Raw genomic sequence first — 12416 nt, 5'->3', positions numbered from 1 at the left:
GAATTAAATACTTAATGACCGTTTCTATGCGAGTCTTTTCCAAAAGTGATCTTTCAGGTCTCTCAAGCTGTTTTCCATCTTCTTTAAATGCATTTCGGGTCCCTGGGGTGACAAAATATTTGTCTCATCCCCTTCCCGACTGAGCTAGACTCGCCCCACCTCAGGTGGTCCTGACTCACATTTTCAGACATATGAATGAATCAAGTGATGGATGCCGACCCCTCCCTTCCCCTCATTCAGTCACAGTAACTCGTTCTGGCTCTCCTATCTGCCTCTGTGTGTGTGTGTGTGTGTGTGTGTGGTGTTTTTTTGTGAGTTTGATTATGTGTTTAATTGCGATTACTGGCCACCGTCCCCATTATCCTCCCCTTCCTCCTCCTCCAGTTCCACCAGAGCAGCGTGGCGATTGGCCTGAGAGCCCTCGCTGAAGAAAACCTTCTTGATCACGCCTGACTTGGGCGCCCGGATCGTGTGCTGCAGAGACGAAAACAAGCCATAGATCAACATCGGGACACTCGGCAGAGACACAGTGTGTGTGTGTGTGTGTAACTACATTAGAGATAGACTGCTGGTTAAAAGGTCAGCGTGTGTGTGTGTGTGTGTGTGTGTGTGTGTGTGACAGAGACAAAGATGGAGCCAGCACGACTGCCTCACCTCCATCTTCATGGCGATCATGACCATCAGTGGGTCTCCGACGCTCACTTTGTCTCCTGCCTTCACCAGCACCTGAACGCACCACAAAACACAACACTTATGATCTCTATTTGTTTCAATATAAAAGGAAAGTCAGTCGTTGTACTTATCATTCTCATCATTCTCATAATGTCACTGAAGGATAATGAGTAGCTTAATCATGCCTTTATTATTTCTTGATTAAACTGCTGTAAAAATTCTCGTTGGCTTGTTGAAAAGCTGGCAGCCGGTCTGTTTTATCATTTCTATTTCAGTTTCATTACACTGGCTACCAGCATGGTTTAGATAAACAGTAATACACTCAGAGGTTGTCCTCATAGAATAAAATGATAAAGAAAGTGGAGGTGATGTGAAGCAGGGCAGCATTTCTTCAACAGAGATACTCACTGCAATGAAACATTTATAAAGTATGTTGGAAGCAGTTTGTTTCAAAAGTTAATTAACTGGATATTGTGGCGGGAAGCAAAAGCATCATTGCCACAGTTATGTATTGTTTAAAGGACTAGTTCACATTTTTTTAAAGCAATAATGAAGCAAGTTTAGCTGACCAGGTTTGCTCTGTATAATAATGTATTTAAAAGTTATCTGAGGTTAGTGTGAGGCTTCAGCAGTCAGAGTAGTCACATCAAGCACATTTGTCTCTTTAGTACATTTTTTATAAGACCTTTGTGTTTCCGTGTAGATGTGTGTAGTGAATGTTACACAAGAAGGATTTCCGTGCCTATGACACACTAAGTATATCTACTTGATTAGTTGTAATCAGACTGCTGAAGTCACATATTAAATTATGAATTATTGCACAGAAGAGGAGTGGAGTTTGTCCCCAGTCACTTAAACTGGAAGCATATTAACAACAGATCTCTTACTGGTCAGTATGAGCAGGAGGAATGATTACAGTGAGCTAAAACTCTTTTCATACAGGTAGTTGACTTTTGTGTGAAGACTTAAAACATTTTGAAACTTAATTAATCAAAAAAAAAAAAAAGCACTACTTTTATTTTGTTAAATAACAATCACAGTAGTACACACATACATGAAACAGAGGAGATACCATCCTGCTTTATGTCATTGTGGTTTTCACTTTAGACACTTTAGATTCATAGTCACAAAATCTGAAGAAACCTTCCTCCATTGTGAGGTTGTGTGCCACTGAGCCCCAACACAGGACACACAGTATATAAACGATGCCTGACTGGACTTCATGGTGTCTACAATCATCTGGCTAAGGCCTTTTAGTTTTTCCCACAACCAATTAAATCTGTGCAATAAAGGATCTCATTATGTTCTGAATCCGTCATCAGTCTCTTTTATAACTTAGCTCGGCAGTTTATGTCGATTTTTTACTCTACCTTATGTTCAGCACTTTGTAAATGACTCTGATTCACCAATTAAGTCGTAATTATTCACCTATTCATCAATTCACACATATACTAGCTGACTCTAGCATCTGACAATGGAAAATGATTTATGTGAAAGTTTTATTCAATAAAACACATTCCTACTTACATCATCATATTTAAAAATGTCATTAAGTTAAGTTTAATTTCCCTCAACTTAAGACATTTCCTCTAATTTGACAACTAGTTTGGCAAACTTGAAATCACAATGTAGTGAGACCAAACTCACCTTCTCTATGGTTCCAGTCATGGGAGCCACCGCTCCACCCTGAGCCCCGGAGCCGCTCACACCAGCCAGATACTTGGGCACGGGAATAGACACCTCGGCGCTCCCCTCCTGCAGAAAAACCATAAAGATGTCAAAAAAACCAGAGCTGGCAGTGCTGAGAGGATTCAAACGGTCTTTATTATTGAGTGTTTGTCTCCAGGTGTCGGGTTTAACAAATGATGGATGATGAAGACTGGAAATGAAGACAGACTCAGCGGTGGCAGGTGAAGTGTATTTATCTTGAAAATCGACTTGGGGAAAGCGTGAGATTTACAGCTTTGTACAGAATCCTTTATTTGGACAAATGAACCTGCAGTGAGTTGACTATAAATCTACAAGACAAAGTTTTTACGACACTATTCCTTTAATTTTTGATCATTTTAATCACTAAAAAAAAGTCAAATTTCTGCCTCTCGTGACTTTAAATTGCAGATCATAAGCATTAAATCCCTGTTCAAAACACGTCCTTGGGTTCAATGACTTAAGGAATCAGTACAATGCAAAGCAGATGCAGATGAGATGTGGAGGGAAAAAGAGATGCAAGGTCTCTGTCATCATTTACATTCAGGTCAGCCATGCAGTGTTTTTCTAGTGGTGACAGCAGTGGTTCAGCGGGGACGTACCGTGGAGAACAGGTGCACCGTGTTGTCTAGGATCACCAGTTTGGGACGAGACTTCACTCCATTAACGGAGCAGTGCAGGAATGAAGCTCCGCCCTCCATCTCCAGCTCCCCAGTCACATGGTACGACTCCTCACCAACCTGAGAGTACAAAAATATAATTACTGATAGGAAAGCATATCTGAACTGTTGTTTTACTTCCTGCTATTACTCTTACTAATGAGATTATTACCCAAATATATATAATATACCCTCCTGCTGCTCATACTGTGACTATTACCACCATTAATACAACTAAATGTCACCATTATAACTGCATGTAGGACTTTTATTTTCTTATAATCCATGTATAATAAATATAACAAATTATTATCAATAAAACTTTATTTATAGAACATCTTTCAAACAGTTTTATAGTTGCTTCGGTAGTTAAGATAACAAACTGGGTTTAAAATAGATTAAAAAGACAAAACAAAAGTAAAATGAAGTAAAAGATAAAGTTTAATAAAATATACACCAAAACTATGTTGAAAAAAAGAGAGATAAAAAAAGAGATAAAAGAGAAAAAACATGAATGAAATGAATAAGTAGATAAAACTTAGAGAAATAACTATGATAAACAGGCATAGAATAAAGTACAACAAAAATTTAAAATCTTATCAATAAAGTTGTGTAAAACTGTTTTTCTAGCTTACCTGCATAGTGTAGCTTCCATCTTTGTTGTATATAACGACCACAGGAACTTCTAAAAACACAGAAAGAAATGTTTTAATAACAGGTTTGTAATAAATAAAACAAAGAAAGAAGAAACTTAACGCTGATGCTTCAGCTGAGCTTTATCATGATCATCAGACCGACACAGCAGCAGCCATCGGGCTTATTTTTGGCTTCCCACTGACAATTTTTAATAAGAACATTGAATAATGAATAGGAGTTCATTAACGGACATAAGTCATAAAACAGACCAGTACTAAATTTAATTACTCAAACAGTCATTAAATGAATCATATCCGCAGTTGTGAGTCCACAGTTCATCTAAATTGTCCTGACCTGCTGTTTATAACTAACATATCAGCTCTTCACCTAAATTAAAACTCTAATTAAAGCTTCCTCTGAACAATCCAAAACATTAGTCTGAATATATTGAAATCCATTAGTCCCACATGATCCTGGTTATCTGCCAACACTACCACAGATTCAGACTCACTCCACAGAAAATTAATCAACAACAAACATTCATTAGTTCCAGCCTCTTAAATTTTAGTATTTGCTGCTTTTCATTTTTAAATTCTTTACGTTTCAGACTGTCAGTCTGAGAAACACCTGACACCTTAGGCTCTGGGAATCTGATGGATATTTTTCTCCCTTTTTCACATTTTTTGAATAAATGAGCACTTTCTGAATCTTTCTGATCTAAAGGCTCTGAAGCTGTCCGTCTGTCTTGCATTCATTAGACTTTAACTACTGTTACTTATTGAAAAAGAAAAAGTTTGTCAGCTGTTGAAACACTTTTAATCTTGTTCTCCATCTTATTTTGCCTTTCTTCCACCTCCTTACAGTCCTGCACACCAGAGGGCAGCAAAGGTAACCCAGCATGTCTGCTACTTACTCTTATCTCCCAGCTGTAGCGTCATGTTTCTGTTAAACTGGACGTTGAGTCTCCACCCGCTGCTGGAGCCAAACGGAGAGAAGGGATCTGGAAATCATATAAACACATGCACTTATATATCAAGTATTTCTTTTTCAGCTTTACTACAAGTCATGTGTTATTACTGAGAGCATCTTATCTCCTCACCGGTGGAGATCTGTGTGAAGTCCTGTGTGTGTGTCCTCTCCTGTAGCACCAGACCCAGGGCCGCCTGGCAGATCGTCGTCCCAGAGGGAGCCTTCGGTGTGGGGAAGAGGTCAGCGTAGTGCTGAGGGATGAAGCTGGTGGTCACATTACCGGCCTCAAACTCTGGGTGACCCGACAGACTCAGCAAAAAGTCTATGTTAGTGTTCAGACCCACGATCTGAGGGCAGGAAGGATGAAAAGAAAGGTGAACACAAGGAAACATGAACTCTGGCAATGAACTAATAATTAATATTATTACATTAATTCACTTATTTGTATGACATGCAAAACATCATTTGAGTGTCTTACATTGTACTGTCGTAGGCAGTAGCGCAGCTTCTTTAAGGCAGCAGATCGGTCCTCTCCCCACACCACCAGCTTAGCAATCATGGGATCATAATGAGCAGACACCTCGTCCCCTGAAAACAAACAAACACAATAAAGATGAAATAATAATTATCTGCAACTATTCATTCTATTTTTCAAACAGACACACCAAACATTTGTTGGTTCCAGTTTCTCTAACGTGAGGATTTGCTGCTTTTCTCTTTTTTTTTGTTGTAAATTTGAATATCTTCAGGTTTGACTGTTGGTCAGACACAACAAGACATTTAATTGAGAGAAACTCAGATGGAGCGTTTTTCACAACTTTTTGGCATTTCATATTCAGAACAATTAATCTATGATGAAAATAATTGTAAGTTGCAGCCCTAAAACACACACAGCTGTACATACATACTGGCAGCCACAGTGCTCACAGTTTGGTACTACGGTAATTAACTTTCTATTTATTCATCCTCTGTTGTTTAAACTGTCTCCAACTAAATCAGATCAAATTTCTTTGTGTTGGAGAGGATTTTGTGTGGGCACCTTCCAGTTTTTTCCCCTACTCATGTAGTTGTATGTATGTATTTTGATGCTTTGATTGTACAAACAAATCAGACCTTAAGGACAACAGAGAAAGAAAGAAATGAATAGAGACCAGTCAGTGTTGTTCAAGCACTCTTGCTGTTGTTTGAGTCCTCTCATTTCTTATCCATCAGTCATTGATTTCATGTGATTTTATGTCTTTTTTTATGTTATTAAATGAAGAATGGAAAAAACTATCTGTACTAACAGGATCTGTGAGTTCCATCTTGGCGTCCTACCTTCTCTGACTCCAGTCTCTATGCGTGTGTGTTGGTCCGCTGGAGGGGTGGAGAGATGCAGCAGAGGCCCCGCCCCCGGGAGGAAGTCATTATTTGGATCCTCTGCATATATACGAGCCTCGAACGAGTGCCCATTCAAGATGATGTCATCCTGGAGGAGAGGCAGGCGCTCTCCTGCTGCCACCTGGAGGAGAGCAGGTGAGAAAAGATTTTCACTCGTCAGTTTGACTAAAATCCAAACTTTTCTTTCTGGCCCCTTCTCTCTGTATGCATCCACACCACTAGCACTTGCATTTGGCTTGAATGGTAGAAATAAAGTTCACTTTTCCCTCACCCTGAGCTGCCACTCCACCAGGTCAGTGCCAGTGATCATCTCAGACACGGGATGCTCCACCTGCAGCCTGGTGTTCATCTCCATGAAGTAGAAGTTATGCTGAGCGTCCATTATAAACTCTACCGTACCTACACAGAAAAAACAACACCACTTTTTAGGTTTGGGGGGAATTTAGGGTGAGGTGGATATGCAGGTGTGTGTGTGTGTATGTTTATGCCTCACCTGCTCCTACATAGTTCACAGCCTTAGCTGCTTTGACTGCTGCCTCTCCGAGTTTCCTCCGAACCTCAGGACTAATGCCAGGCTGAAAAACATGAAAAACATTTAGTGAAAAGGAAAAAACAAACACATTCAAGTGATTAAAGCCCTGAAAGTCCAGTTTCACAGTATGAATCCACTTTCCCTATTATATTTCTTATGCAACATTCCTATGGCAATGGTAAATGGTACACATAGATTTCTTACTTAAAAAGCAGCAGTTGTTGCATTTCTCATGTCTCCTTACTAAGAGCTTTTCTTTCTGAATGGTACTCAAGAGAAGCATTAATAATACAAATATTGGTTTCCTCAGTTTGCCTGTTTGCACTCACTCACACTGGGAGGCATGTTTGATAATCGAGGCTGCCAATCTTTTTATGAAATCATTTTCTAGACCATTTTCTATTCAGGAAAAAGTTAGATTAACTTTATGATTATCCTCGAGGGAAACTGGTTTGCAGTGTGAACATAAAACTTCAACACAATAACACAGTCCACACATGATATACATCCTTAATAAACGGTACATAAATTTAGACAGCACTGCAGTGTTTGTGACATACAAATAATCTACATGAGAAAGAAACTAATGTGAATGCTGCACAGAAATATACATAATACTCTCTACTATGCAGCCTAGCTACAGCACTGCTGTGAGTGAGTGTGTGTGTGATCCTGAGTTTACACATGAACTCAGGGACCTGTTAGCTAGATGGAGCAAAATCCTGACTTATTTTTGCAAGAGCAGCTGATTTCAATTACTGTACAGAATTTAAATTCACTCAAACTTGAACGGGTTGAGATCAGATCCCCAGCTCCTCTAGTCTGCATGTTGCAATGTTCTTGGGTAAGATAGGGAACCCCAATCTGCTCGGGATGGCTGTGTTATCAGTTTATGAATGTGTGTGTGAAAAACTGCTATGTACATGCAGCCTATTCACATCAACCTTAAAAATTCCTTGATAGTACATGGCCAACTCTTTCACACACACACACACACACACACACTCTCTCACACACACACACACACACACACACACACTCTCTCTCACCCCTGGTGCTTCCTCTATGATCTTCTGATGTCTCCTTTGGACACTGCAGTCCCTCTCAAACAGATACACAGCGTTGCCGTGCGTGTCCCCAAACACCTGAACCTCCACATGTCTGCAGCACAAAGACAGGAAGGAAAGAGGAAGGAAAAGAATGAAATTATCTTTTTTATGTCACAAAAATAACAAGGTGGTTAGACCGCTTGGCAATATTTAAGCATGCGAGTGTTACCTGGGATCCTCTACGAACTTCTCAACCAGCATGACGTCATCGTTGAAGGATTTTCTGCCCTCTCGTCTCGCCGACTCCAACTGCTCTAAGAAGTCTGAGTCTGACCGTGAAATACGCATCCCCTAAACACACACACACACACACACACACACACACACACACACACAGTTATTTTGTATTCACTGAAATTACTTTAAGTTATTTAGGCTCTTCCACGTCGTCTCACCTTCCCTCCTCCTCCACGGACTGCTTTGATCATCACAGGGTAGCCGATCTTGGCAGCCTCTGCTTGCAGCCTCTCATTTGATTGGTCCTCTCCATGGTAACCACCAATGATTGGCACCCCAGCAGCTGACATGATGTGTTTGGAAGTGCTGAAAAAAGAAGACAAGACAAATCAATTGCCAAATACAAGAGTTAGTTAATGATTTGTGTGTGTGTGTGTGTGTGTGTGTGTGTGTGTGTGTGTGTGTGTGTGTGTGTGTGTGTGTGTGTGTGTGTGTGTTACCTCTTAATACCCATGTCTCGGATGGCAGAGGAAGGTGGTCCAATGAAGATGATGCCTTCCTGTTTACACGCCTCTGCAAACTCTGTGTTTTCTGACAGAAATCCATAGCCAGGGTGGACCGCCTAAACACACACGCACAGACACACACGCACAGACACACACGCACAGACACACACGCACAGACACACAGGAGATTATTAAAACATTAAGTGCTACAATGTCAAAATCGCCTGTCAACACTCTGTCAAAGAAGACAGCTCATCATAAAGTTGACGATAATGAAACATGACTTTTACAAATGAGTTTTAAAATAGTTCTCCTTTCAGCAGGATTAATAGCAAATGAAAGTATCAATTCCGAGGATCTTCTTTTCCAAAAGCTTTTACAACATGACCATGAGTACTCACATGAGATCCAGACTTCTTGGCCACCTCCAAAACTTTCTCCATGGAGAGGTAGCTCTGCTGGGAGGCTGCAGGCCCGATGTGGTAGGCTTCATCTGCCTACAAAACAACCAAAGAAAAACAGACCATTTATGACTGAATGTAAGTAAAGCAAAGTTCAAAATAGTAATAAGTAGCAATAAGTAGTTTTAGAAAAATGTCTTATTGCATAGAGAATGGAAGAAAACAGAAGACTAAAAGGTTTGCAGCCTCTCACCATGGCCACATGCATGGAGTGTCTGTCAGCTTCACTGTACACAGCCACAGAGCGGACGCCCATCTTCTTGGCTGAGCGCATCACACGACACGCTATCTCGCCTCGATTGGCTATCAGCACCTTCTCTATTCTCCCGACCCCTGGACAGGAAACAACAGACACAGTGGGGTTTTTTTTATTTTTTCAATGTTCTTTAAATGAAAATGTAAATTGAAGTCTGGAGCCATATTCTATAACTGCAGCTACATGCAGTATTACCATCTACAACAGGTGCAGAAAACTCTTCTGTAAGCATCACTCTCCTAGAAATGAAGTTGTACTTTCTAAACAATGTTTCCTATCAACAATAAGGACCAATATTGAAAGAAAGATCATATTTTAATCACTGAGAGTCTCCCAACTCAGCTCACTAAGACTTCCTACTACTGGGTGATGTAGTTGAAATAATAATCACAACAATAATAAAGATTTTTTACAGTTTCCTCATAATTCAGCTGGTAAACATATATTTAGTAAATGATAACATGATGTTCAGTACTGTGCAAAAGTTTTAAGCTATTTTACAAAGTACTGTACATAACTTTAGATTCTTATCCATTATGCAATTCCATCACAAAGGTGTCTCATCAGTCCCAAATTATTTTTTTCTACAGCATGACAACGACCCAAAACATACAGCTAGAGTCATAAAGAAGTATCTTCAGCTACAAGAAGCACGAGGAGTTTTCCAACAGATGGTTTGGCCTCCACAGAGCCCTGATCTCCACATGATGGAGTCAGTGTGGGATTACATAAAGAGACAGAGGAAACTGTGACAGCCTAAAAAGTAAAACATACAGAAGAATGTGGCAAATTCTCCAAGATGCATTAACAGCTGACCTGCCAAGTACCTTTAAACACTGTGAGCAGGTGTACCAAGGAGACCTGGTGCTGTTTTAAAGGCAAAGCTGAATAAATGAATGAATGTTTACTGAACTTTGCATAAGTTAATTGATAGATAACTATTCATGGCATCAGTTTTGAAAGTATCCTTACTTAACTTTTAGAGATTAAAACTTTCAACCCAATAAAACTCTGCTGCAAGTCTCTAGATACTAATAATACTAATAATAATAATAATGATAATAATAATAATAATAATAATAATAATAATAATAATAATAATATGGCATTATTACCCAAACCCTAAACTGTTTCATTTATAGTTTCACATACAAGACAGCCAAGTGTGTCATGATAACCTGAAATATGATGAGGAGCACTTTAATCACTCACCTCCTGAAACAAGCCTCACACTTTTTTTGGTCCATGACAGTTTTCTGAGGAGAGGAGAGAAATGTTAACAACTTCATTTTTCTACATGACTGTGTGTGTGCTAGCATTACGTGTATATATTTTAGATTTTTTATGCTGCAGTTGGACTGATCAAATGGAGTTTCATTGTATACTTGCAATAACAATAAAGACTTATTAACTATTAACAGAGCAGATGCCGATGAACCAACTGTTATGGCAACAAGGTTAAAGAAACGTTCATAATTCTTCAAGCCTGTCCTAAAACAACAGTCAGGTGTCCATATGAACACTGCCAGCGGGTTTCCTCGTTGTAAATCATTCTTCTTGTTCATCCTGGCTGTAGAAAGATGCCTTAATGAGCTTTTAATGTAAGTGATGGAGGCCAAAACCCACAATGTGTCCACACAGTGATTTAAAAGTTGATGTGAAGCTTATGTGAGGCTTCAGCAGTCTGAGTTAGTCATATGAAGTGGATATCTTCCACATTTACAGTATTTTTAGCTTCAAATCTTATCTTATCCTTGGTCTCTGCTGATCAGAGCCCACTAAAAGTACCAGGTGCCCTTTATTTTATTTTTTTGCTCATGCCTCTCAGACAGCCTGAGTCCGCCACTGGCTTCAGATAAACTTTTAAAACACATTATTACACATTAGGAGGACTGTGAATTTTGGTCCCCATCTCTTACACTTTAAATGCATTATGAATGGATTTACTAATGCTCAGTAATTATTCCTGCAAGAAAAACATGTTTTAAAGTTTATTCAAGGTCCTCACTGTCACTTTATGATATATTTTACCATGTGCACAGACACAGTGAAGCATTATCCAGCCTATGTGACTGAATTAATTGCTTGTATCAAATGAAAGCTGGTAGCACAGGTGTTGTATGAAACATTAGCCACGCTAGCTGTCAGTCTGCTACCTTTATTTAACCTTGCTCAGTTATTATCTGATCCAGCAGCTGCAAAAATGACAAAACATTTAATGCTCATGTTGATGTTAAGAGGACAAATAGCATGCCTTTGATCAGGTCTGCATTGATGAGCACCGGTATGTTAGTTAATATACAAACTACAACCTAAAAAAAAAACATTGTCTGGCTTTGCAGACTTGTTAGCTGCTGAGCTAACATTAAAACAGACACTAAATATCAACGAAGTAAAAGATACCGTCAGCCTGTGTGAGATATGATCATTGCAGTCATGAAAAGCTTGCATGTACTCACTGTGTAAATATCCTCAGACCCTGCAGAGTTGGGAAACTCAGGATAACAGCAGCCATAGCTCACAGCTGCTACGGCTAGCTGACTGCTAACCTAGTGACTGGCACCCTAAGGAGGAAAAAAAAGCGAAGCGGTAATTTAATAAATAGCTCATAAATAACTTATTATTGCATTACACCACTAAACGTACAACAAGAAGATATATTAAAACAGCCAAAGATCACAATTGCACTTATAAACTATACTAAACGATATTATATACATGTAAAAGTTTCTGTGTGTTATTTTTGACCTTTATAAGGACTCGTAGTGTCGACAGCCAATAGGAGAAGGTGAAATGGAGGTGGGGAGGAAGCTGCAGTGACTGAAACTCAACAGCAGAGGGCGCCGTTTCTTTCTCTAATAAACAGGTGGCAGACATTAAACGACTAAACTGGCTTTATTAATACTTTTAAATCATCGTGCATTACCTTTGCAGTAAAAACAACAATAACATATATTTCATAAGGAGTATACATATATAAATGTATTGTGTGTGAATGTATGTGGATGTATCTTTTCTGTGGCGGCCCCTCGGCTCTGGAACAACCTGCCAGGGGTCATGCCAAGCTGAGACAGCTGATAAGTTTAAAATGCATCTAAAGACTTAATTATGATCTCTGGGTTTTAATTGTGTTTAATCTGTGTGTTTGTATATATATATATATACATATATGTTTATAGTGTTATGAAAAAAATGTCTATGCTTCAAGTTGTCAGCACTTCTCTTTTTATTAAACAACCGTCAAATATACAACAAATCAGGATGTTACAATGAACAGCAGTGGACAAAAGACAAATGAAATGCAAAATGAAATTCAGGTACTTCAGAGTTACAAAGACAATGCAAAAAAATC

General features: G+C 39.2%; 1 protein-coding gene across 1 annotated transcript; it reads right to left on the bottom strand.

Moving 5' to 3' along the window:
- Positions 1–302: 302 nt before the first annotated feature.
- Positions 303–11632, bottom strand: mccc1 (methylcrotonyl-CoA carboxylase subunit). The gene is made up of 19 exons (XM_053322358.1): positions 11524–11632; positions 10277–10320; positions 9002–9141; positions 8749–8844; positions 8342–8463; positions 8060–8207; positions 7834–7955; positions 7605–7716; positions 6517–6598; positions 6295–6422; positions 5961–6144; positions 5122–5231; positions 4774–4990; positions 4588–4674; positions 3674–3723; positions 2982–3119; positions 2320–2427; positions 655–726; positions 303–474 (listed from the first exon to the last, which is right to left on the bottom strand). Exons 1-19 carry the CDS (start codon positions 11577–11579, stop codon positions 340–342), a joined length of 2151 nt encoding a protein of 716 aa, XP_053178333.1. The 5' UTR covers positions 11580–11632; the 3' UTR covers positions 303–339.
- Positions 11633–12416: the final 784 nt, after the last annotated feature.

Source organism: Scomber japonicus, chromosome 7 (assembly GCF_027409825.1).
Source record: "Scomber japonicus isolate fScoJap1 chromosome 7, fScoJap1.pri, whole genome shotgun sequence".
Classification (NCBI taxonomy): Eukaryota; Metazoa; Chordata; class Actinopteri; order Scombriformes; family Scombridae; genus Scomber; species Scomber japonicus.
This window is presented reverse-complemented; position numbering and strand designations above follow the sequence as displayed.